The sequence below is a fragment of the Mastomys coucha genome, unplaced genomic scaffold, assembly GCF_008632895.1.
Source record: "Mastomys coucha isolate ucsf_1 unplaced genomic scaffold, UCSF_Mcou_1 pScaffold6, whole genome shotgun sequence".
Taxonomy (NCBI): Eukaryota; Metazoa; Chordata; class Mammalia; order Rodentia; family Muridae; genus Mastomys; species Mastomys coucha.
In genome coordinates, this window is record NW_022196912.1 from 92,457,676 (window position 1) to 92,484,380 (window position 26,705).

Genomic DNA, 26,705 nt, shown 5'->3' on the forward strand with positions numbered 1-26,705 from the left:
ACACACACACACACACACACACACACACACACACACACCAACCCCCTTGTGCATGAGTTCAAGGCTCTTTCCCATTTTCTTTTCTGTTAAATTCAGTGTATCTGGTTTTATGTTGAGGTCCTTCATCCTCTTGGACTTGAGCTTTGTGCAAGGTGACAAATAATGGATCTATTTTCATTTTTCTACATACAGACTGCCAATAGGACCAGCACCAGTTATTTGAAGATGCTCTCTTTTGTCCATTGTGTATTTTTGGCTTCTTTGTCAAAGATCAAGTACCCATAAGTGTGTGGTTTTATTTCTGGGTCTTCAGTTCTATTCCATTGATCAACCTGTCTGTCTCTGTACCAATACCATGCAGTTTTTAGCACTATTGCTTGGTAGTACAGCTTGAGGTCAAGGATGGTGATTCCCCTAGAAGTTCTTTTATTGTTAAGATTTGTTTTTGCTATCCTGAGTTTTTTGTTTTTCCATATAAAATTGAGAATTGTTCTTTTCATGTCTTTGAAGAATTGGGTTGGAATTTTGATGGGGATTACATTGAATTTATAGATTGCTTTTGAGAGGATTGTCATTTTTACTATGATAATCCTACCAATCCATGAGCATGGGAGATCTCCTTTAATGAGATATTCTTCAATTTCTTTCTTGAGAGACTTGAAGTTCTTTCTTGTCCTACAGATCTTTCACTTGTTTGGTTAGAGTTATCCCAAGGTATTTTATTTGTGAATAATGTAAAGGGTATTGTTCCCCTATTTTCATTTTCAGCCTGTTTATCATTTGTATAAAGAAAGGCTACTGATTTGTTTGAGTTAATTTTATATCCAGCCACTTTGCTGAAATTGTTTATCAGCTAGAGAAGTTCTCTGATAGAATTTTTGGGATTGCTTATGTGTGCTATCATATCATCTGCAAATAGTAATACCTTGACTTCTTTACCAATTTGTATCCCCTTGATCTCCTTTCGTTGTCTTATTGCAATGGCTAGAACTTTGATTACCATATTGAATAGATACTGGGTAGGGTTGCTTCAAGTATCTCTCTATTTAATTTGATATTGGCTGTTGGTTTGCTGTATATTGCATTCTTTATGTTTAGGTATGGGCCTTGAATTTCTGATCTCTCCAGTACTTTTAACTTGAAGATGTTATATTTTGTCAAATGCTTTTTCTGTATCTAATGAGATGATCATATGAATTTTTTCCTTTGAGTTTGTTTATATAGTAGATTATGTTAATGGATTTTCATATATTGATCCAATCTTGTATCCCTGGTATGAAGCCTACTTGATCATGGTAAATGACCATTTTGATGTGTTCTTAAATTTGGTTTGCTAGAATTGGATTGAATATTTTTTTGCATAGATATTTATAAATGAAATTAGTCTGAAGTTCTCTTTCTTTGTTGGGTCTTTGTGTGATTTAGGTATCAAAGTAATTGTGGCATCATAGAATGAATTAGGTAGTGTTCCTTCTGTTTCTATTTTATGGAATAGTTTGAGGAGTATTGGTATTAGATCTTCTTTGAAGATCTGGAAGAATTCTACACTAAAGCCATCTGGCCCTGGGCATTTGTTGGTTGAGAGGTTTTTAATGACTTTTTCTATTTCCTTAGGGGATATGGGCCTGCTCTTGATACAACTTTGGTGCATGGTATCTTTCTAGAAAATCATCCATTTCTGGCCAAGTTGGTCATCAGTGGATAAGGAGAGGCCCTTGGCCCTGTGAAGGTTCTATGCCCCAGTGTAGAGGAATGCCAGGGCCAGTAAGCAGGAGAGGGTGGGGTGGTGAGCAGGGGAAGGGGGTAGTGGGTAGGGAACAGGGATTTGTTCTTGTTGTTTTTTGTTTTTTTGTTCTTTGTTTTGTTTTTGTTGATTCCCAGTTTTGTTGAGTATAGGCTTTTATAGTAGGATCCAATGACTTTTTGAATTTCCTCAGTTTCTGTTATTATGTCTCCCTTTTCATTTCTGATTTTGTTAATTTGGATCCTGTCTCTGGGCCCTTATTTTGTTTGGCCAGTGGTTTATCTATCTTGTTGATTTTTCCTTATTTCTTCCCTGATCAAGTCATTATCGAGTAGAGAGTTGTTGAGTTTCCATGGGTACATGGATTTTTTTGTTGTTTTTATTGTTATTGCAGTTTAGCCTTAGTCACTTTTTTTTCAAAAGACATCATCCCTCTCTATTACTTGAGAAATACCTACTTGATTTTCTAGATCTTTTACTCTGGTAAACCTGATCTTGTGCTTATAAACACAAATACCTTTTTTGTTTTTTCTTATGTTCTGCATTTTTTGAATCTTTTATGAACATCATCCTTTGAATTTTTTATACTTATAATATTAGTATTTTGGTAAAACCAAAGATTGTGCTGTCCCTTGTCTTTGTTCCAGTCCCTCAGTTTCTCTTGTCATTCTCTGCCTCGGAGTCCTTCATTGAGTGCCTTTTACATATAGACCTTCTCTTCAGAATCAAACATAATAAATATTTTTCCTTTTTCTGTTACCAATGACATACATGAAAAAATTTAGTGCACTTCCACCAGTAAAACCTAGCACACATTTTTGTCGCATATAGATGGCAATCTTTTAAGTAAAAGCTCTAGAGTCCACACTAAAGGCCAGATGATTGGCTAATTACATTCTCTCACATTTGTTCTTAAGACAGAAGAAATAGAATGTAGTTTCTACTAACATTCTGTGTTATCTTTGTAATAATTCAGTATTTTTAAGATGTCTCAAAGAGTTGTTTATCAAAATGTACATTTTTATTGATATGATTTTTAGGGATATTTAAGTTCTGTATTTGTTATGAGTAATAAAAAAATTGACAAGTAATGTTTATCCACACCCTTGAGAATTTGCTGAGTCAGTAATAATGCTTCAAAACGCCATTCCCAGGATCCCCTTGCAGTGTACTTAGTAAACCAGCTTTCTTCCCTGCCGTGTGTGTGTGCGCGCGTGTGCGTGTGCGTGTGCGTGTGCGTGTGCGTGTGCGTGTGTGTGTGTGTGTGTGTGTGTGTGTGTGTAATTTCCCATTCATTCCCATATGGTACTTACATTTTTCTGGTCCACTCAAACCTTTTGTGGCTGTAGTGACAGGGATAAGATAATTTCCTCATGAGTCTTTCATGAGTTCATAGTCAAGTAAAAGAATTTGCAGTTCTTATATTTTATTCTGGAAACAACTTGGACCAAATCTTGTAGAATTTTTTACGAAGTGTTCTTATATTCACTAAGGTTCAACTCAAGGTTTTTGGTGATGTCAGTTCATCTTTGATATAAAGATGACCAACTTGCTAACACTTATATGCCAGTAAAAGTTGCTTCTAAAGGTGATAATATTATATTTTATTTTCTTGGATTTCCTTCAGAGTCATTTTACAGCCTCACACTCTTAGCTTTCTAAGTAGGGCTTTTATTAACAGAGGCTTACTGGCTGTGTTAGTCAAGATTCATAGAAATTATTTCTTGATATGTGGGGGACTAGGATTCTATTTCTAAAAGTGTTCATCTTCTTTTCCCCTTTGGAGGGGAAAAACAGCTTGGAAATTCCAAGACCAATCATTATGACAGAATAAGATGACTAAGAATATTTAGTAATTGCACATCAACATTAGAGCAAAATTGAAATTTTACAATGGAAAAAAAGAAATTTTCATACTAGAACATTTGCTGTTTTGTGGGGAAATATAAAAATATTAAAATAGGCATCTTAATTAAAAAAAATCACATCACATTTTCAGGATAGCCACAATACAAGTGTTCTACATTCACTTATGAAAATTGCTGGTAACTATCATCAAGTTTGGTATGAAGAAGTTCAATGATTCACTTTTTAGAGGAACAACTATATGAACTAACCAGTACCTTCAGAACTCCCAGGGACTAAACCACCAACCAAAGAGTACACATGGTAGGACTCAGGGCTCTAGCAGCATATGTAGCAGAGGATGGCCTTGTTGGTCATCAGTGGCAGGAGAGGCCCTTGGTTCTTTGAAGGTTCTATGTCCCAGTGTAGGGGAATGCCAGGGCCAGGAAGCTGGAGAGGGTGGGTTGGTGAGCAGGGGGAAGGGGTTTTTTTTGAAGGGGAAACTGGGAAAGGAGATACCATTTTAAAATGTAAATAAAGAAAATATCTAATAAAAAAAAGAAGTTCAATGACTGGTATTTTGTAAATGTTGAATTTTGAGCTTCTTTTACTCAATACCTTAGATTATTTGTGTGTGTGTGTGTGTGTGTGTGTGTGTGTGTGTGTGTGTGTGTGTATGCACGTGCGCGCGCATGCACATGTGCATAGTTTCTGCACGATAGTGTTGCAGGATTCAGTTCTCTTCTACCACAAGAGTCCCAGGAATTGAACTCTAGTCTGACAGGGGCCCTCCCTTACTTATCTATCACACTTGCTCCTCTGTAATCTTAGTTTCTTGATGAAAATGTAGGTTTTGTTTGTAGCATTCAGAATTCTGGGAACAAATTGATAAATTACAGCTTTTCCTTTAAGCTGATTGGAATTTTGTCATAGAATGTGAGCTACAAGTGCTGAAGGAATGATGGACCCACTCATTCCATCAGGACCTCTGAGTGATAGAAAAGGAACAGCCTTTCTAATGTAGCTGCTTAATTTCCCACTTGTTTAGTGATAATTCCAAAGTAATTCTTTTTCTCTCCCATTTTCCCACACATCTAATTTTACTGAATTTTGTTATTGGATACTATCTATAAGGCTTAATTCTTTATTTAAATAAGAAATATGCTAAACCAGTTCTGGCTTATTGTATGATTTTTACAATGGGCCATTAACCAAAATGGGACGTTAACCTCTTCTATCTTTATCTTCTTTGTTTCAACTGCAGAATCCTAAGGACTGCAGCAAAGCCAGGAAGCTGGTGTGTAACATCAATAAAGGCTGTGGCTATGGTTGTCAACTCCATCACGTGGTCTACTGTTTCATGATTGCTTATGGCACCCAGCGAACACTCATCTTGGAATCTCAAAATTGGCGATATGCTACTGGTGGATGGGAGACTGTGTTTAGACCTGTGAGTGAGACATGCACAGACAGATCTGGCCTCTCCACTGGACATTGGTCAGGTAAGGAGCTTGTGCACCATCGCACATATCTAGTAAGGTCAGATTAGCAGATCTCTAGGTACAGTTGTATAGGCTATAATCATTTTTTCTTCTTGATTCAAATGTAGAATAGTATTTTATTTTTAATAAAAGTAAAGCTAGGTATTGTACACCTAGTTGTAGTGGCACATACCTATAATGCCAGTGCTTGAGAGTCTGAGATGGGAAGATTGTGAGTTCAAGGCCATTCTAGGCTACATGGCAAAAATCTGTATCTAAAATAAATAAAAATAATTTAATATTTTATTCAATGTATATTTTTATCTTGACTTAACAAATTTAGTTTTCTTTTTTCCAAGGAGTATACTTTAATATTTTAATAAGGATGATGTAACTTTCACTTTTAAGGTGATATTACTGAGTTCATTTACTTTTCATAATTATTGCAGAAAGTTAACCAAGTGTCTCAAAAACAAGAGTTTCAAACAGTAGCATGCTGTTTGAATGCTCTAAGGAGGATTGACTTGTTAAAATGGAGGATTCTGATGTAGGCTGTCAGGAGTGGGCCTAAGAATTTCATTTCTGAGAAAATTTCTCTTATCTTAAGACCAAAATATGAGAACCATTGAGATAGACTCTGTTGGCAACTTTGTCTCCATTTTAGAGTTGAGGACACTGAAACCTTGTTGGATTATATAATGTTAATTTTAATCAAGAAACATTTGGTGATAGATAGGGTAAACTGCAGTCTAGTCCAGGCTTTCCCAAGTGATTTATAAAAAAAGAAAAAAGATAACAGAAACTTTCCCTTCTCATCGGTGAAGTGCTATTAAAAAGACTAGACTATAAGCAAAGTCTTAGTGGTAATTCAGTGCTTTTGTTTTATTTTCAAGACTTTAAACAGATCTATCATATTAGATCATGTATCATATTGCTGTCTCGTAATCTTGGGTAAATTTCAGAACCCAAGATGGAAGTTTCTTTACCTGGAAAATGAGAGTGATAATTTGCCCCATTGAATTGTTTGTAGTACTAAATGAAGTCATATATTGAGCTGCATTTACTGTATTACCTCATGTAAGAACTGACTTAAATGCAAACTACTATTGTTAGCTTAAAAAATGCATGGGTACCTTGTAGTGTTGTAGACAAATACTTGTCGTAAAAGCTAAGTATTGCTGGAACATGGTCCTAGCACTCATGAGGTAGAGGCAGGTGGATTTCTTAGTTGGAGGCCAGTATAGTCTACATAGCAAGTTCTACATATGTTTGAGGAGAATTTTTTGTTCTTATGAAACGTATTGATGTCACCAATCTTTGTTTATATAAATTATTAATAAGGTATGTATATACATGTATTTTAGAAAAACTAGAACATTTCAAAATAAAGGAGGCAGCACAAATTCTAATAAGCTCCTTGATATTAATCCTTTGGTTATAAAATTATCTGATGTTGTGATTTATACAAAAAAACCTGCGTCCCTTTGGCACCACTTCCATGAAATTGTTCCTGTTCAGAGACATTTTATGTGACATACCTGTGGCTGGAATTTAATGATTCCTAGTTATGTGCATCACTAGTGCAGGAATTAGTGCCTGACCAAGCTGCATGCTCCCTTGAATGTTGACGTATGTTGCTCCTGCGTTATTTTATAGTTGTAAGACTATCCTGGACTGAGAAGATGGTTTAGTGTATAAGAGCACTTGCTGTCTGAGCATGAGGACTTGAGTTCAAGTTCTAGAACCTGTGTAAAAAGCTAGGCATGACTGTGCATCTCTAACCCTAGTGCGATGGGGATGGGGTGGAGGTTAGAGGATCAGTGCAGCCTCTGGCCACCAGCCTAGCCCCATGATCAGTGAAAGACCCTGTTTTATAGGACGCCCAACATTTTCTTCTGGCCTTCATGCACACGAGTACTTGTATCCATTTACATACATTGTACCAATCACATACATTTTACACACACAATCTTCTATAATGAGTAGTTTGTTAAGTGAAGAGAGATAGTTACTAAAGAATATGCATCTAATTAAAAATCAGTGAACCCCTTGTATCACCTGTACACATTATGTCTATTCCTAATAGTTGTGTGTTTAAAGTGGCAGAGAATAATGTCAATTTATTTTCCTTACTATGAGATAGCTCCTAAACTTAAAAGAAACTACATGTAGTAGACCATCAGATTCTCCCACATAGATCTCTTCATGAAGTTACAATAAGAATCTTGCTTATTTAATGCTTTAAGATATCTTTCAACAATTACTGATTTGTTTTTAAGATACAGCATTTCTGTATAGGCTATGAAAGATAGCTAACTTCTAGTTGGCATAAATACCCTTGAATAAATGATGTAGTGATATGAATTCCAATAAGTTAAACATTATCTGGGATTTTTTTCCTTTAAAAAATTCTTATTTTATATTTTTTAATAAAAATACTGAGATTCTCATTTAAACTATTTTGACTCTAGGACTTTCCCATTGCCTTAATGAAACGAACTGAGGTATTAATTTAATAAATTGAATTGGAACCAGTTTGTAAGTGAAAATAATAAATAACAAGAAAGAATTTGATGACTTTGCAGTTTAAGTACACATGTAGGTAGATGGCCATTTTCTTTATTTGCTAACATAAACGGTATGTTTTAATTTTCTCAATGCTTTATTTCAAAAGGGTTTTGGTCAAAGAATTTTCATTTGTCACCCCTGTGGTTTATATAGGGGTACCCTTAAATAAAAGTACTTGTTTGGTCCTGACACCCATGCTATAGTAGTTTTGTATGAAGAAGACCAACACAGTCTGTCCCTTGTCATTGGCAGACTAGGGGTAATGCAGGAGGCTAAATGAAGAAGTGAAATATACTGTGTACTCTTGTAGTGTGGGTAAGTTTAGACTACAACACAAAATTAGAAATAGCTCCTTTTGGAAGAAATTATTTTAAACAAACCTAAAATATGAGTGAGTAGGAGGCAGCCAGGTAGGGAACACCTGAGATTTTTAGCTGTTTATTTTCTCTTGAAGGCTCAAAATAAAGCATCAGGATATACAAATTCCTGAGTTATTTGTCAAGGACTTGACCAGAGCACTTTAGATTTGTTTATTTTTAGGTCTTGTGTATGAGACTTTTTTTTTTAATGCATGTGTTAAAAACAGTTCTCAAAAACAGTTCTCATCAGGCTGTGTCAAACACTTACAAAGTAGTATTGCTTTGTTGTTGTTGTTGTTGTTGTTAATGAAGTCTGTTGTTAAGAATGAAGAGCATGCAGGGGCTGGGCATAGCCTACACATTTGTAACAGATATGCAGTTTAGTCTTCATGTGGGTCCCCTAACAATCATAGTGTGAGCTGTCTCTGACTTTGTTGCCTACCATGGGATCCCCTTCCAGACAGGCCTCAGTGGGATATGCACTTAGTTCTGCTGCACCTTTATTACCCAGGGAGGGTGGTACCTGGGGGCAGACTCCTCTTTTTTAAAGAGAAGGGAAGAGGGTAGTAGTAGGAGGGATTTGTGAGGGTGGGACTGGGAGGAGAGATGGGAAAGGGGCTGTGACTGGGATGTAAAATAATTTGTAAGTAAACAAATTATTTTAAAAAAGAAAAAAAAGAAGAAAAAAGAATGAATCTTAACAATATATTTTGCCCTGAAAATTTGTGGTAGAATGAGTACAGGGATAAAATGAGCAATTTAAGATGGACTACATTATTAGCATCAAAGTCTCTATGGCCTGAAAACAATTTAACTAGTAAAGTTTCTTAAAAATCTTTTCAAGTCTGTTTTGGCCCTAGCCAGAGCTGCTAATAGAGTCTAGTTCTGACTTCCTGCAAATTGAGTAACTTTGTCAGAAATATGAGTGTTTTTGTAAAGACCTACCAAGCTTTGTATGCTAATAGGTATGTTCCTTAAATATTTGATATAAATTAAATTTTATAAAACAAGTCACATTTTAAATATTCAGATGTAGTTATGTAAATATGTTGAATATTAGAAAGAATTAGTGTTGAGTCTTCCACCTCTTCCTAAAAAGATGTGCCTTGTAATTCAATTAAAGTTTAAGTATCTTTAAGCTTAATATAGTATGTAGTTTCTACAGAAATTGGAAATAGCAATAATATAAGTCAAATTTGATTTTCCTTAAAAATAACAGTATTGTCAGTTATTATTCAAAATTTTGATGCACAACTTTCATTTTTAACTACATTAACTAAAACATGGCATATAGGTGTCCATAATAAGCATATTTGTGTTTGTGGTTTTAATAAAAGTTTATCATAAATAAGAAAAGTCCAGGGGTTATCAAGTTTAAAAGAAAAACAAAATGTTTGTAAGCACTATAGGATATGTAAAGACAACAAAACCTAATCCTCACTCTTCAGAAACTTGCCACTGACTATATATGACAGGAATCTGTAAATGTTCAGTGTGCACAAAGCCCACTGCAGGCCTAGTCTCTACCTACCTGTCACCATGCTTCCTGCCATGGTGAACATGTCCTAATCCTCTAAAACTGTAAGCACACCCCCAATTAAATATTTTACTTTATGAGTTTTCTTAGTCCTGGTCTCTTCACAGCCATGAGGATCATTCTCCACAATTATATGGAGTGATCCATCTAGCAATTGGAAATGTTTAGCATTTAAGACCTAGATTCGATTCAGAACCTGATATGTACATTTTTCAGGTAACATATTATTTTTTCAGGCTGTTTTATAGCCTACCATGAATCTTAGAATAACCTGTTATGAATTAATTAAAAGTGGAATTTAGTTGATTCTTTTGTTTTATTGTACTGTACTAGTATTAGCTTGTGTATTGCCTCTGTAGTAGACATTTACATTATCACAAGCTTTTGCTATTATAAACAATGATTAATGGATATCTTCATGCATGACTCCTTGTGTATATGTAATTAATATATTAGGTTGCCTAAGCTAGTGCTTATTAAACTTGTTCATATCATATAAAATATATTTTATTGTCTATATTTTCCCTTTAGTGGAGTGCCATATGGTAAAGTTACAGATCTTTATGGTACGTCGTTACATACAAAATCTTATGCTCCGAAAATTAGGTTGACAAACTAGTCCTCAAATCAAACAAAGCCCTCATACTTGTACTTTAAAATAAAGATTTCTTATAGCACAGTGCCTGTTTGTTAATACTACCTATGGTTGCTTTCATGCTCTTCTAGCAAGGTAAGAGACCTTGTGGTTTTCAGTATGATTTAGGGTTCTCCGGCTAGATGGAAACTAAAGGTCTATGTATGTGTTTAGAATGATTTATTAGAAGGTAAGCTGGTTCTTTGAGAAAATCAACAAGGTAGATAAACCCTTAGCCAGACTAAACAGAGGGCACAGAGACAGTATCCAAATTAACAAAATCAGAAATGAAAAGGGAGTCGTAACAAGTGAAACTAAAGAAATTTTAAAAAAATCATCAAATCCTACTACAAAAGCCTATACTCAACAAAACTGAAAAATCTAGATGAAATGGATTATCTTCTAGACAGATACCAGGTCCCAAAGTTAAATCGGGATCAGATAAGCCATCGAAACGGTTCCATAACCCCTAAAGAAATAGAAGCCATCATTACAAGTCTCCCAACCAAAAAAAAAAAAGCCCAGGACCAGATGGTGTTTAGTGTAGAATTCTATCAAAGAAGACCTAATATCAATACTCTTCAAACTGTTCCACAAAATAGAAACAGAAGGAACATTACCTAATTCATTCTATGAAGCCACAGTTATGCTGATACCTAAACCACACAAAAACTTAATAAAGAAAGAAAACTTCAGAACAATTTCCCTTATGAATATTGATGCAAAAATACTTAGTACAATTCTCACAAACCAAATCCAAGAACACATCAAAATGATCATTCACCATGATCAAGTAGGCTTCATTCAGGGATGCAGGGATGGTTCCATATACAGAAATCCATCAATGTAATCCACTATATAAACAAACACAAAGGAAAAAAAAACACACATGGTCATCTCATTCTATGCTGAAAAAGCATTTGACAAAATATAACACCCCTTCATGTTAAAAGTCTTGGAAAGATCAAGAATTCAAGGCTCATACCTAAACATAGTAAAAGCAATATACAGCAAACCAATAGCCAACATCAAACTAAATGGAGAGAAACTTGAAGCAATCCCACTAAAATCAGGGACTAGACAAAGCTGCCCACTCTCTCCCTACCTATTCAATAAAGCACTTGAAGTCCTAGCCAGAGCAATTGGACAACAAAAGGAGGTCAGATGGATACAAATTGGAAAGGAAGAAATCAAGATATCACTATTAGCAGATGATATGATCATATACTTAAGTGACCCCAAAAATTCTACCAGAGAACTCCTACAGCTGATAAACAACTTCAACAAAGTGACTGGATATAAAATTAACTCAAGCAAATCAGTGGCCTTCCTCTACTCAAAGGATAAACGATCCCTTCCTCCCTTTACCTCCCCTGATTTTTTTGTTGCCTCTTCTAAGTAAGAATGAAGAATCCATACTTTAGTCTTCCTTCTTCCTGAGCTTCATGTGGTCTGTGAGTTGTATCTTGAGTATTCTGAGCTTTTATCCTAATATCCATTTATCAGTGAGTGCATACTATGTGTGTCCTTTTGTGATTGGGGTACCTCACTAAGGATGGTATTTTCTAGTTTTATCCATTTACCTGCGAATTTCATGAAGTCATTGTTTAATAGCTGAGTAGTACTCCATTGTGTATTTTTCTTAACTTATTTTCAGGTACGTAAGTCTCTTATTTTTTCATTTTCAAATAACTTTAATGCACTCAACAACAAAGTTCATGAGCATTTGTAGGACTACAGAGTACTTACTCAGTGATAACAGGTAAAATTCATGGTGTCTGGCACAAAAGAAAATTGCCAAACTTGCTTAAAAAGAAGTAGATAGCTTTCTCTAAAGAAATTGAATTTAGGTCCAGAACGGTAGCTCAGGACCTCATATATATAATCCACTGGGCCATCCCCAGCATTTTAAAATAAGCCAAACAATTCTACAGCAGAAATGCCACGTATAACACTGGGATGAGCTGTGAGAAGGATTTGGATCATGTGTTCTAGGATGGCCTGGGCAGTATAGATAGACCCTGGGGGATGGAGAGAAGAGGGGAAATAAGTTTAATTTATAGTTTAAAATCTTTCATAAAGAAAGTCTCAGGTCTAGATGTCTTCACCAGAAAGCTGGACCTTTAGGGAGGACTGAATACCAGTGTAGTTGAACACTTACTGTCCAATTCACTGTCTAAGGGAATAGCACCCTTAAAGCCAGCCTGGGCTTCCTACAGGACAGAAGTCACCAGATGACTTTGGGTGCCTGGAGTGTGGGGCACCAAGCAGACATCCAAGGACAAGGTATTTGGTTATGTGAGAAGGCAGACAGATGCTGCATCTAAGGTCATTGTTCATTTGATTTTCCCTTATCTTAACCTAACCTAAAAGCATCCTAGCTTTTCTTTCCAGTTGGTTTTTTGAGAGGCTGAGGCAGGAGAACTATAAAGTCAAGGCCTTCTTGGGCAGTCTAACAAACCCCATCCCAAAATAATGTAAATATCTTCAACTTTGTAAACACTGGTGTATGCTTAAATGCTCCTCAGCCTGTGTACTATAGAGACTGTGTATCAGTAGTTAGATCTCGTGAGCCTTGCTAGCTGGATTGCCAAGAACTCTGCATAGTCCATCCCATTTAATGCCCACCTGGACTCATAAGGTTATCCCAATGATAACCTGGACTACTCACATTTCATATAAGTGACTTGCCAGACATACTGCAGGTATTAAGGTACAGAAGCCCACTCCACCTTCGAAACCTGATCTTTTATTTTGCAATTTGTATTTTTAAAAATAAATAAATAAATATTTACTTACTTTACATCCTGACCAGTTTCCTCTCTGTGCTGTCCTCCCAGTACCCCCTCCCATCCACTCTTCCTCCCTTTCTCTTCAGAAAGTGGGGGAGGGGCTCCCATGGATATCAGCCAGCCTGGGCATATCAAGTTACAGTAGGACTAGGCTCATCTTTTCCTGTTGAGGCTAGATGGAGCAGTCCAGTAGGAAGAAGGGTCCCAAAGGCAGACAACAGAGTCAAAGACAGACAGCCTTTGCTTCTGCTATTGGGGGTCTCATATGAGGACTGAGCTAGCTGCACGATGTAGGTCAGTCCCATGCATGCTCCCTGGTTAGCGGTGTTGACTCTTGGAGCCCTTAAGAGTCCAGGTTAGTTGATTCTGTAGGTTTTCTTGTGGTGTCCTTTGAAACCTGATATTTAATAAACCAAAAGTCAGCAAGTGATGCTTTTTCTAAGTCTCCAGCCTGCCCCATTTTTATAGAGTTGTTTTAAACAGCAGCTGAAGGGACATATACAGTCTATAGGCGTCAAATATTTGCTACTTTTCCTTTTGCAGAAAAAAAAATTAATGATTGAACTTTCTATACTTGGAAAACTCCCAGTCTAAACAGGAAATAAGCTCAAACATTTAAAAAGTCTATCTCATGAGGTCAGTTTTGTCAATAGTTTGTAAAGTCATAAGCAAGACTCCAAAGGATGGGGGGAGAGTATACCCATTCTAGACATAAAAGTCAGAAAAAATTGGCATTTTAAAGCTGCTTTTGGCAGAGTTGTTTAAATGACCAGAAATCTTAGGGGTAGAACCCTACACACTTGGAGTGCCTGGCAAATAATGATAAAATGGCCAGGTGCCTGTCACTTCTTGCTTAGAAGAGAATTCCAAAATATCAGAACTGGGAATTATTTTTTTCTTCAGCCTCTAATTTGCTGAATTACATAGAAGAGAGATGTAAGCCATCTGCTTCTCAGTTTAGCCTTTAGAGAGATGTGAGTGAAAACTCAGTTTTGATAGCTCATTTTATTGTACTTTGCAAGTAACCCAAAAATCCTGATAGGCGATACTTGGATTTAAATAATTTTTTTGTTTAAAAATTTTCATGCAATGTTTTGATCATATTCTTTCCTATCTCCCAAGTTCTCTCTGATCCTTCCCACTTTTCTACCCATCCATCTCCATGTTCTCGTTTTCTATGTCTTAAAAAAAAAGAAAGAGAAAGAAAATCAAAGCAAACATTTTTTTTAAAAAAAAATCAGTAAGATTAAAAACTAGCAAATAAAATAAATGAACCCAAAACAAAACCAAATCGTGCTCACATGGAGGGACCCATGACTCCAGCTGCATTGTAGCAGAGGATGGCCTTGTCTGGCATCAGTGGGAAGGGAGGCCCTTAGTCCTGTGGAGGCTTGATGCCCCAGCATAGGGGAATGCTGGGGTGGTGAGGCAGGAGTGGGTGGGTGGGGGAACACCCTCATAGAAGTAGGGGGCAGGGGGATGTAATAGGAGGTTTGCGGAGGGGAAACAGAGATAGGGGATAGCATCTGAAATGTAAATAAATAAAATATCCAATAAAAAATAATAGTATAATTTTAAAGGTAAAAAGTAATATATTATTGGTTTTATGCATATGTCTTTTAATACATATACTTAAGTATAGACAACATAAAATAATATAGTATAGAAATATTGAAATATTAGCAGATTATTTCTTGTCATTAATTTTATGAGAAATTTGTAATTTCTTTATATTGCAAATATTATATAATATATATTACTTACATATTTTAAAATATTAACCATAGCTATTTCTTTTCTTCTAAAGTGCTATTTGATATTTTCAATGCAGTAAATTCTACATTTCTCAAAAAAAAAATTATGGAATCCATTTTGTGTTGGCCACCTACTGGGCATGGTACCATATTTATGGTACCAGAATATGTTTGATATACCCATGACACGCTATTGCGGAAAATTAACTTTCCCTTTCACAGCAGATGTCAATTTCGCATAGTTTCTTGGTTAGAGGTAGGAACTTTGTGTCCCACATTGTTTTCTCAGTGCTGGGGTTTTATCTCATTTGAACCTATGTGGGTCCTACATGTGCTTTCTTAGGCTCTGTGAACTCATGCTTCAGTCCTCTTGTTGGGAAGGTGTCTTTCCTTAGAGTTATCCACCACCTCTGGCTCTTTATAACCTTTCCACCTTCTCTTCTCATAGATCCCTGAGCCTCGAGGGGAGGATTTTGATAAAGACATCCCACGTAGAGTTAAGTTGCTCACTCTCTGCACATTGTTCAGTTGTGAGTCTGTGTTAATTTCCATCTACTTCAAGAAGAAGCGTCTCTGATAATAGTTGAGGAATGCACTGATGTATGGCTACAGCAGTGTCATTAGGAGTCATTTTATTGCTGTTCTTTAGTAGAATAGTAATAGTAGGTATTCCCCTTGGTTCATAACATATTTAGTTTCAGATACAAGGCCACTTTAGCAGTGTCATTTTTGGTTTCTGTCTCATGGAAAGGGCCTTAAATCCAACCAAAGTGTTGGTTACTCCTGTAACATTTGCACCAATCTCAATGCAAGTACTTTTAAGGTATACTCATGTGGTACTTTCATTAAATAAACCGTGAACTTTGAATTCATTCTTAACTGCCACTTACACTATTAGAATTTTGTGTTTTTGTTAATGGTTATTCAGCATGTGCAGTAATTGTGGCAAACAGTGCAGTCTTGCTTCCGGTAGATATTGGCAAAAGTAGTCAAGTTAATGCAGCACTGCTTGTAAGGGATATGTTTTTTTTTCACTGAATTGAGGAAATGACACAGGATTGGCACTTTTATTACTCATGCCCTGATTTTAAACATTGCCTAAGGTATGATGAATGTCAACTGAAAAAAATTGTACTTCCCCAAATTAGCACATAGGTCAAGTATTATATTTCATTAAAAGAAACTGGAGGTATTATATAGGTCTGTGGCAGAGTGTATCTCTGTTTGACTTATGCAAGGCTGTAGTTCAGTCCCTAGCAATACATAAGCCAGTTACATTATAAGTTATCTTTCTTTTATGCAGTTTAGAATATGATAGTTAATAGTTAATCATGTGTTTGTATTTTGAAGTATTATTTTATTCTTAAGGTGATAAAAGGATAAATTATCCTACATTAACTAGAAAATATTCCAAACATCAAAAATAAAAGTAGATAGGGCATAAAGATTACCTAATCTTGTAGTTTGTTCATATTGACATCTATTATATGAGTTATAAATGTTATGTCTATGTTTATAACATTTTTAAAAGCCTGGCAATAGCTGTAAGCTATTTCATTTTCTGAATATCATTAATAATAATACATAATTATTGAACTAATTAATGTATATATGAGCAAATCACTCTTCCCTGTTCTCCTGGGGATATATATTTTAAATTAAATGTTTCTCATTAAGTGAAATCTATTCTTTGAACATTTTCTTGTAGTCTGAATAGAATATGCATTAGTGATAAATTGCAAATTTTGTTTCTACATTTTATGTTGGAGCAAGTATTTTGTTTAACATGGATTATGTACTGGCTGGTTTTGTGTCAACTTGACACAAGCTGAAGTTATCACAGAGAAAGGAGCTTCAGTTGAGGAAATGCCTCCATGAGATCCAACTGTAAGGCATTTTCTCAGTTAGTGGTCAAGTGGGGAGGGCCCCTTGTAGGGCTGGAATTCTTGGGTTCTATAAGAGAGCAGGCTGAGCAAGCCAGGGGAGCAAACCAGCAAGAAACATCCCTCCATGGCTTCAGCATCAGCTCCTGCTTCCTGACCTGCTTGAGTTCCAATCCTGACCTCCTTTGGAGATAAACAGCAATGTGGAAGTAAACTGAATAAACCTTTCTTCCCCAACTTGCCTCTTGGTCATGATGTTTGTGCAGGAATAGAAACCCTGACTAAGACAGATTATATATTCAAATGTATATTTGATAGCATTTTCAGTCATGTTTCAGAAAAGATGAATATGTTTTACTATAGAGATTGTAATATGTCCATAACTATTTACTAGTACTTAATCCTCTGTTTTAGAAGCCATATTATATGTGAAAGGATATAAAAACAGTAATAGCCACAGATCCATATAAATTATATATAAATTAGTGCATTTGCCTTAGCATGTTTTAAAGACTTCGTTCCTGTTCTGTGTTGTTGAAATTCATTCTCCCTGGGTCTTAAGGATATGCTGAGATGATTAAAGAAATGCCTGAAAAGAATCAATCTAGGAATATTTGAATGTGGCCTTTGTGACTAAAATCCAGCCTGCAACCTCTGTCTAGTGATGTTATTTCTCAAACATACTAGACAAAGAAGTGGTTTCATAGAGCTGTATTTTGATAAAAATTGTCTGCTGTTGAGAATAAATTATCATTTTAAAGTTGGTGGGTTGTTTTATTCTTTTTTTTACTAGAATATAGTGTGTTGTTACCAACCAAGTTAATATGTTTAGTTAGTTCAATTTAATCAGTTATTATTAAGGTTCATGAGTAAAAAACAGAAAGGCTGTTCAAGTATTTTTCCAGACCGTTGCTTTTACACCTATCATTGCTCCTTTCTGTAGTTGAGCTTCTTCAGAAAGAAGTAGAAGGGAACAGCTTGGAACAGTTTTTCTTAACTTGTCATTTTTTAGTCTCCTGTCAGTAGAATTGTGAGGCAACATATTTTCACCGTCTGCCACAGAGCATCCCAATTTAATTAAGAGATTTGGACAGTTTTTTCTGTCAACACCAAGTGGGAGAGTTTTCTTTTCTCTGTAGTCATTACATAGAACACTATGAACAATATAGTCAGATCTCTCCTGAATTAATTAAAAGTAATATAATTCTATATAATTTAAACTGGACAAATATTCAAAAAGTTACTTTTCTTTGTTTTGGTTGGTTCATTTCTATGCTATCATTGCTTAACTCAGGACACCAAAATGATGAACAGAGGCCACAGCCTACTATGTGGACAAAAGCACCTGGAAAATAGAACTTTGAGGTTTTGTTGAAGGTGCTCAACAGCTATAAAAACAGGAAGTTTGTTCATTCTTGGCAAATGCTTTATTTAGCATCTCAAGCTGTTACATGCAGTTTGCCCTTGGTGAATGAAAATGAGGACATGACTGCTCCAAGGTATGACTAGGTATGACCTACCTTATTGTAGGTGTGAGGTAGAACATGGCCAGAGGCATCTGGAAGGGTCCATACTGGACTAGGCCATGAGAGGAGAGGTGGGGGATCGGGAGAGAGAGAAATAGAAGAGAAAAGGGGACAAGTGACCACTAGAGGATCTGAGGACCAAGAGAGCTCATGGCAAGATTATAAGGAAAAGAGAAGCTGTAGGGGAAAAAAGGGAAGCCCATGCCTTTGGCTAGAGAGGTTTAGAGTAAAAGATGGGGTGAAAAATACTAGGGAGAGCCACGGGTACTGAGTGAGCCTTGTCCCAGGTTTTTGGGGGGACTTGACACTTGGTGCCTGGTTTTTTGTTGTTGTTGTTTTGTTGTTGTTGTTGTTTTTGGTGGGGGCACTTTTTCAAATGCATTCATACCATCCTCTACACAAAGCTCACTTGTAAAATTTAAACTGTAGACTGTGATACTTGTTCTTGATCTATCTTGATAATGTGCTCAATATGAGTATAATATTGGAATAACAAAAACAAATGCATTATAATGGAGCTGATTGGGTCTACCCATATTTGAAATATTATAACATCAACTCCATTATTAATAAAAATACTTTTAATAGTTGATTTTATTTTTGTTTTGTTAAGGACAATCTGAATAATACTTGATTTTTGCTGATTGAAAACATTATCAAATAGAAGTAGAGGGGGTTGGTTATCAAATTTTTGTTTTTAATCTTAAAAGTTCATTAGTTAGCAAAGAGAAAGTAATGTTGCATTAGGACAATTTTATGTCTTTGTCACAAGAAATAAATTTGACTCTGACAAAGCTGTATTTCACTTACATAACATTATATAGCCTTTATTTCAGTACTGACTAGAAAATGTTTGCTTACAAAATTAAAAACATCTACTTCAAAGGAGAAATTAAATTCATCCAAACAGAATAAATTTCTTCCCAGGTTGAGAAATCTCAGGTAACCTTTGTGTTTCTAAATTTGAGATAAGTGTGGCTTTTATTAGTTAGCTAGAGTCCTTTCTCTCTCTAGCCTCATCTTAATCAAAGGGAAAAAAATACCATCTTTGATAATATTTAATAGCTACTAGGAAGTCTTTAAAGAGCCCTTCCAAAAACACCTCTAAGGGGGAGTGTATTGTTTTTAATTATTAGAGAACAGGAAAAGGAAGATTAGTGATTGTGTTGACTGAACAAAGTTGTTTGATCTCAGAGGCTGCCCTGGTAGGCGGTAAGCAACTTATGTTCTGTCTAATAACTTTGCTAATCTGCTAAACTCAGAGACAACTTCCCTCTCACCTCACACTCCTCTCCTTCTCTTGAAGCCCCAACAACCCTCCCCTTTAAAATCCATAAAGGAAGGAATTTCTTTTGTTCCAAGGATCATTGTTGAATCTTCTAGCCCAGTTTTCCTTGCCTGTGAGCTGCCAGTGTAAAATCACACATTTCACCTAAAATCTGGGGAATTTAGCACATCTTCTCAAACCTGAAATGAATATTATTTAAAACAACTGTGAGAGACCAGAATTTCCTGAATTTAATTTCTTCTGGGTTATGCTGTAGTTCTGGTCATATAAATTTTATTTATTTTATTTGGCCATACTATTTTTAAGTAAAAATGTAAAATTAAAAGCAATGAATATTGATTGCTAAAAACCAAGAAAGTACATATTAAAGAAAAAATAAAAATACTAGGTATATAAATATGTATTCCTTTTAGTCATTTTGGTGTATTTTAAATTAGTAGACATTATTTCTTAGAGTAAGTACCTATAAAAACTGAACAGAAAATAAACAGTACAGCCTATATCTTGGGTATCTTGCACAGCCAACTTTACTTACTGTATTTGGATTGCTGTAATACATCTGTTAAGATGAGAACTGGGTGGCCATGGTGGCACATTCCTCTAACCCCAGAATTCAGGATACAGAGGCAGGTGAATCTCGGAGTTTAAGGCCTTCTGGTTCTACACAGGGAAATTCTGTCTAAGTAAATAAATACAGAGAACTGAAATCCATTTATATGGATTTATTAGGATTCATGGTTTCTGTTCTCTAGTTCTGCTGTTGTCAACTGTATAATTATGTATTTCCACTATACATAATTTTGCAGAGTCTATTCACTGCCCTAAAAGTGCTAGGCCTTCTCCCTGTTCATCCTTCTCTTCCTCTCTTCAAGTCTTCTTAACCGCGGTCTTAGTTAGCTCTGGCTGGCAAATGGACCCAATTAGAGTCACATGAGGACAGAATCTCAACTAAGTAATTTTCTAAAGCAGAGGGATTCTCTTGATTGTTGATTAATGTGAGATGGGTCAGCCCACTGTGGGTGTCACTATCCCTATGCAGGTGGGTAGGCTAGGTAAACAACCTAGCTAAGCATGAGCCTGTGAGCACTAGAGATAGAGGTAGCAAGCAGCACCCTTGTGGTTCCTGCCTTGAGCTCCTGTCCTGACTTCTCTCAGTGAGAAGGTGAAGTAAACTCCTCCCCTAAGCCACAGCCATCGAGGAAACTAGAGCAACCACCAGTTTGTTTGGTTTTTAGCCTCCATAATTTTCCCTTTTCTACAATGTCATCTAGTTGGAATATACATTACATGCTCTTTTATGTCAACTCACCTTTTTGTTACAGTTCCTGCATATCTTTTTTGTGACTTGACAGCTTATTTCTTTTTATTACTGAGTTGCATTTTATTGGATTTTATTTGTTTATCCTATTATCTGTTGAAGAACATTTTAGTTGCTTCCAATTTTTTACAGTTTTGAATAAAGCAAGTATAAATATTTGTGTGCAGAACTTATATAGGCATCATTTTTACCTCATTGGGTAATACAATTACTAGATCACAAGATAAGACTAGATTCTGCTTTGTAAGAAGCTACCAGACTCTTCCAAAGTAGCTTTGTCAATATAAAGCATTATAACAAAATATTATGGACTATGTGGTTTAACCAAGAGACAGTTCTAGAAGCTGGAAGGTTTAGGTGAAACTTAAGGTGCCAACAGTTCCATTTCTTGGTAATGATCCTTTCCCCAGCTTAGAGTTACTTCCTTGTTTTTGTATTACCTTGCTCTCTTAAAGAAAATGGGAGTTCTGATGTTTTTTCTTCTATAAAATCAGTAACCCATTACGAACCCATATTAATGATGGTTCTCTAGAAAAATAGAACCAATGGTGAGTTAGTGAGTGAGTGAGTTAATATGTATGTGTGTATTTGTGTGTGTGTGTGTGTTTAAAAATGGGATTTATTGGATTGGCTTTCTATGGTAGCAGCTAGATAATCTAATGATGGTAGCTTGTATTTTAAAGAGGCAGAGAACATGGTAACTGCTTAATTTAGGAAGCTGGATGTTTCAGCAGCCCCATTCCAAGGTTGAAGGCCAGGAAGCTCCCTAGAAATTCATTGAAAGGCCCAGAAAACTAGAATTTGATGACGGCAGGTTGTGCACACTAATCTGGCCTGCCAGCCTTGGAAGGTTCTGCTCACGTTCAGAGCAGATCTTTTCTCCCAGCCCCACAGTAACTTTTCCTGGTGTGAGAAGCCCAAAGTGGCCAGAGATAAATCCTGTCTCACAGTTCAACATAATTGCTATGCTTCCTGATAGGAAGGAGCTATTTCTTTGTGTAGAAGCACCCTACCTTGATCTGGAGCTAAAAATTCCAGAACAGCAAAGTATATTGTCATGGAACAGAAAACAAAAATTTGGTTAGGGGACCAGTAAGGTTGATGATGAGTGATACTGCTTCTATTGCTCTATAACAAAGCCCATGGTTTCTCTTTAATGGAATTAATTTCCTTAACAGTTCCAGCCATTTGTGCCATACCTGCCAGGTCCATGACCTAAAAATGGCTCACACTTACTTCCTTGTCAACTGAATGCTTTTAGTTTCTCTCTCTCTCTCTCTCTCTCTCTCTCTCTCTCTCTCTCTGGCTCTGGCTCTGTCTCTGTCTCTGTCTCTTTCTCTCCCCCTTTCCTTTCTCCTTCCCTCTCTCCCTCTCCCCTCACTATAAATCTGCTAAAATAGCAAATAACAATTCATATTACCAACAACTGGCCACGGGGGTATTCAAACACATGAATTTGTGCAATTTCAGATTAAAACCATAACAGATTAAAGGCATTCACAGCCTTATCTAAACATCTTTATCTCTCCAAAGTCTCACATCCTGATACGATCACACTGCGATTTAAGACTTCAACTTACAAATTTTAGGATAGAGAGGAAGATCTACACATTCAGTTCATGAATATGACTGTACTATTTTACATTCCCAACAGCAATTAAAGGGATTTTGTATCATTTATATCCATTTCAGCACTTGATACTTTTTGTCAAATGTTTACATTTTAGATATTATCTATTGTCGTCGTTTTCTGTTGACAGCCTATATTTAGCTTCGTTGATGACTGTTTATTGACTTTCCATACCTATGATAAAATACCTGAGAAAAACAACTAACAGAAGACTTATTTTGATCATGGCTTCAGAGATTTCAGACCATCTGTATTGTTTATAGGCCTGTGGTGAGGTAAAACATGGTGGGGAACATGAAGTGGGTGAAGCCACTTACCTAATGGTAGCTAGAAACAGAGAGGAAGCACTTAGGGCCCTGTATACCCTTCAAAAGCAGGCCTGCAAAGGTATCTTTCTTCCAGCTAGCCTCTACCTCAATTGCACCACTAACTGGGGACCAAAGACTTAACACCCAAGAACATTCCAGATGCAAACTTTAACACTTGGGATTGGCTTTGTTCAGGGGGTAAAAGTTTAGATGATTGCTTGTGGCTATGTCTTCTCTTTTGATATGTGTTCATTGCTATGAATTTCCCTTTCAGTGTTGCTTTTGCTGTCTTCCACATTTTGATGTTTTGGCTAAAATACCTTTTTAGTATCTTGAGACTTCATTCATCCTATGTTATAAATAACATGAGATAGTCTCACTATCTTTCTGTTGGTTTTTAGTTTAATTGTATTGTGGTCTGAAGTAAAAAATTTAGTATGATGCATAGTCTTCTAATTTTGTTAAGATGTGTTCGACCAGTCAAAACATGGTCTTTTTTTGATGAAATGCCCTCCTATAAACGTGAAAAGACTGTGTATTCTGATGTTCTGGGTAAAGTACCCTGGAAATGTTAACTTAGTTCTACTTTATCTTTATTCAATGCTCTTCTGCCTGATGGTTCTTTCAGTGATATAGGCATCGAAGTCTATAAGGATAATAATGCAGTTATATATTTGTAGCTCAAATATTATGGGATATAGATTTTATAGAGTTTAAAGTATATCTTGGGAGTCAACATTCTTGTTTTATTATTTCTCTTATCATTTTATTGTTTATTATTTTCCTTGTTTTAAAATCAATTTTGTCTGAAATTCATAGACATAAAAATTTAGTTTTCTTTAAATTAAAATTAACATGATTTCAGGGTAGTCCATCCCTTTACTTTTATCCAATATGTCTTAATATTTAAAATGAGTTTCTTGGAGACATGTAGTTGAGTTTTGCTCCCCACTCCCTAACAAAGGAAAGTAAGAACTTGGATAGCTCCTGTCGTTTATATTGGTATATTTTAAACTAATGACATTTAAAGCGATTATTGGATATATTTGGTCTTCTAAAACAGCTTACTTTCAATATATGAGAACCAGCCACAGATACCATGAGACTGATGATTGAAAGAAGCCAGATTCAGGATTTCAGGGCCACTTATTGGGAACTGACAGAAGCATGGCCTGAATGGTAGCAGGATTCCATGTATTTTTGTGATTTTAGCCAGAAAAATAGGGGTGTGACTTCATCCAAACCAGAATATACCCGCTTTATCTCAAGCTGATATCAGAGTCAAGCACCTTCCTGGTTCTAGGGTCTAACTAGGGTCCACAGATGGCTCTGATGATATGGTTTTATCTTTGGCCAGTATGATGAGAAGCTGTGTATAGAAAGTGGATCAGAACCCCTCAAGGGCAGCTCTAGCAGTTGTAAGTCAAGGTGGCTGCAGGAATGGCAAGCAGAGTCCATACAGCTGAAGAAGAGAGCCTACACTTTGTTTTCATTTGTTGCCTTGTTCTTTGTTTGCTATCAAATTTACCTGTTTTTCTGCCTTATTGTATAAAGATTACATTTTTCTCTTGCCTTAGCATATCAGTTAAAACCCTTTCTATCAATTGCTCTAGAGTTTGTAATATATGTTTATAAGTAATCTAGGTTCACTTTTAAATATATATTCTTTCATGGATATTGCTACCACTTTATAATCAGATTATTCTGAATTCTTTCCTCCAGCTTTTGTAACATTGTTATCATCCATTGCACTTTCTGACAAATGAATTGGAAAGAATACAGGTATATTCAACGAGTAGCATGCTTACCTAGCATTCATGAAGCCCTGATTTGATCCTTGACATTTTAAAAACCTGCCATGGTGGCACATACTTGTAATCCCAAAGAGGAAGGAACATAGAAACAAGAGAATCAGAAGTTCAAGGTCACCTGTAGTTACATAGAGTTTGGAGCAGCCTGGAACACTCTACATATCTGGGTTTATCTAGATATTTTTCCCTTCCTCTTATAAGCTGGCAATAAATATTTTCTGAAATTATTTTTTTTAAATAATTTTTGAGAATTTCATATATTTTCATGATTTCCATCCCTTTCTTACCAACTCCTCCAGTGTCACCCCCTCATGAAATTCATGACTTCATCTTTGATTATTTTTGTTACACACACATCTATGTTGCATATATGCATATATAAATACAACTTTTTAGTCCATCTAGTGGACACACACACACACACACAAACACAAACACATACATGCACGCAAGTTTGTGCTTTGGGCTAGAAAAGATTCTCCCCTTCTCTGCAGCCATTCATTTCCTGTAGCTCTCATCTGGCACGGGTTGGAGCTTGTTGCATATGGGATTTTTTTTCATCTATGTTGATGTGTCAACTAGTGTTATTATCATGCAGGTCTTGTTTATGCAACTATATTGTTGCTTTCACAGGTACAGCTTTATACACCATTTAACTTACGAAGGAAACTGTTATTGATACCTGTTTCTCCTCCTTTTCCCCTCACCTTCCCTCTTGCTCCCCAGTCTCTGCGTCTCTCCCCCTCCCCTCTTTCCTATCCTCTCTCCTCTCCTTTCCCTTCTTTACCTCCACCTCCTTTCCTTTCCCTATCTCCCTCAGCCTTGACAGATTTGTACTCCTCCAGGTTCAGCCTCCTAATTACTAGGGTTATAGCTATATAGCACCATATCCATCGCTGTACAGAATTCTAAATGAGTAGTTTCATTCTTTCAAAATTAAGTCTTTCTTGATTGAATAATTTCTGAAGTAAAGGCCAATGTCATTTTATTCTTGTTCATCTGTAAGTAGAATTTACCCATGTCCTGGATTTTTAAAAATCCTTTTCTTTGATTTTGTTTCATTTTGATGTGATTTTCTGGGGGATGTTGTTTAGTGTTTCTATTCTTGGGTATAGCGAGTTTGGTTTATTTGAAGTTTTGTTGTTACTTGTAGATCAGGCTGGCAAGCTGTGTAACCCAGATTGTCCTTGACTTTGAGCTCTTTCAAAATGCTGGGATTGCCAGGATATTGTGGGACATGCCTTTCTTTAATGCTAGTAGCACTGGAGAGACAGGAGCAGGAGGATCTCTGTGAGTTCTGAGCTAACCTGATCTACATAGATGTAGAAGGTTTGAGTTACATAGTGAGACTCTATATAAAAGAAAAGAAAAAATTAAGGCATTTATCACCAGGCCTGGCTAGATTGTTTTTATTTTTTAAATGTATACTGCTTAGTGGTTTCAGATCCTAATGGCTTTATAGTTTGGCATCAGTCATTTACTTTAGAAAATTTTCAGGATTATAATTCCAAATATTCTTTTCCTTCTCCTTTTGTATTTTCATTACATGTTTTTGACATTTTGTAATTATTCCACAGTCCTTGGGCAGGTTATATACATTCACGGTCCGCCTGTCAAGCTCCCACATGCTGGGGTAACAGGCCTGTGTTATGATGCTGAGATGATTTTCTGAAATCCTGTTGCATCCTTTTCATTCAGTGTTATAAGTACACCGGCATGTCTTTAAGCTTACTGACCCTTTTGCTGGGTCATGTCTAATCCTTTGTGATCTGATAAGGCCATTTGGAGTTTCTGCCATTTCAATTAGAATGCTTTTGTTTGCTAGCATTTAACTTGTATTTTTTCAGAGTTTCTATCCACACCTATTGTACCCATCTGCTCCTGCATGTTGTCTACTTTTCCTTTACATTTCTTAAGATATTAATCATAGTCATTTTAAAACTTCTAAACTGATTACTCCAAAATTCTGCCATATCTGAGTTAGGTTCTGATGATATCTTTGTCCCTAAGACTGTATTATTTTTATATCTTTGGGCATGGGATTTTACTGAAAGCCAGGTATCATGAAATGAAATGGGCTTTTAGCATAAGGCTTTATGTTTATTTGACTAGAAGTTAAGCTATATTTAGTGTTCAGTCTATCTGTGGACTCAGATGCGTTAGTTTCCTTTAGTGATCTTTTGTCCTAGCCCTTCCTTGAGACATCTTTTTTTTTTTTTTTTTTTTT

At 36.0% G+C, this 26,705-nt stretch overlaps 1 protein-coding gene across 9 annotated transcripts in view; it reads left to right on the forward strand.

The window, feature by feature from the left end:
• The window catches only part of Fut8 (fucosyltransferase 8), a 227,694-nt gene that overhangs the window by 161,700 nt on the left and 39,289 nt on the right, over nucleotides 1-26,705 (forward strand). For all 9 annotated transcript variants that reach the window (XR_004114449.1, XM_031356835.1, XM_031356840.1 and 6 more), the window contains one exon: nucleotides 4,854-5,091. Coding sequence is in view for 8 of the 9 variants with exons in the window: in XM_031356835.1 (XP_031212695.1) it covers nucleotides 4,854-5,091 (238 nt within the window). In the remaining variant the exon portion in view is untranslated. The remainder of the gene's footprint in view (nucleotides 1-4,853; nucleotides 5,092-26,705) is intronic.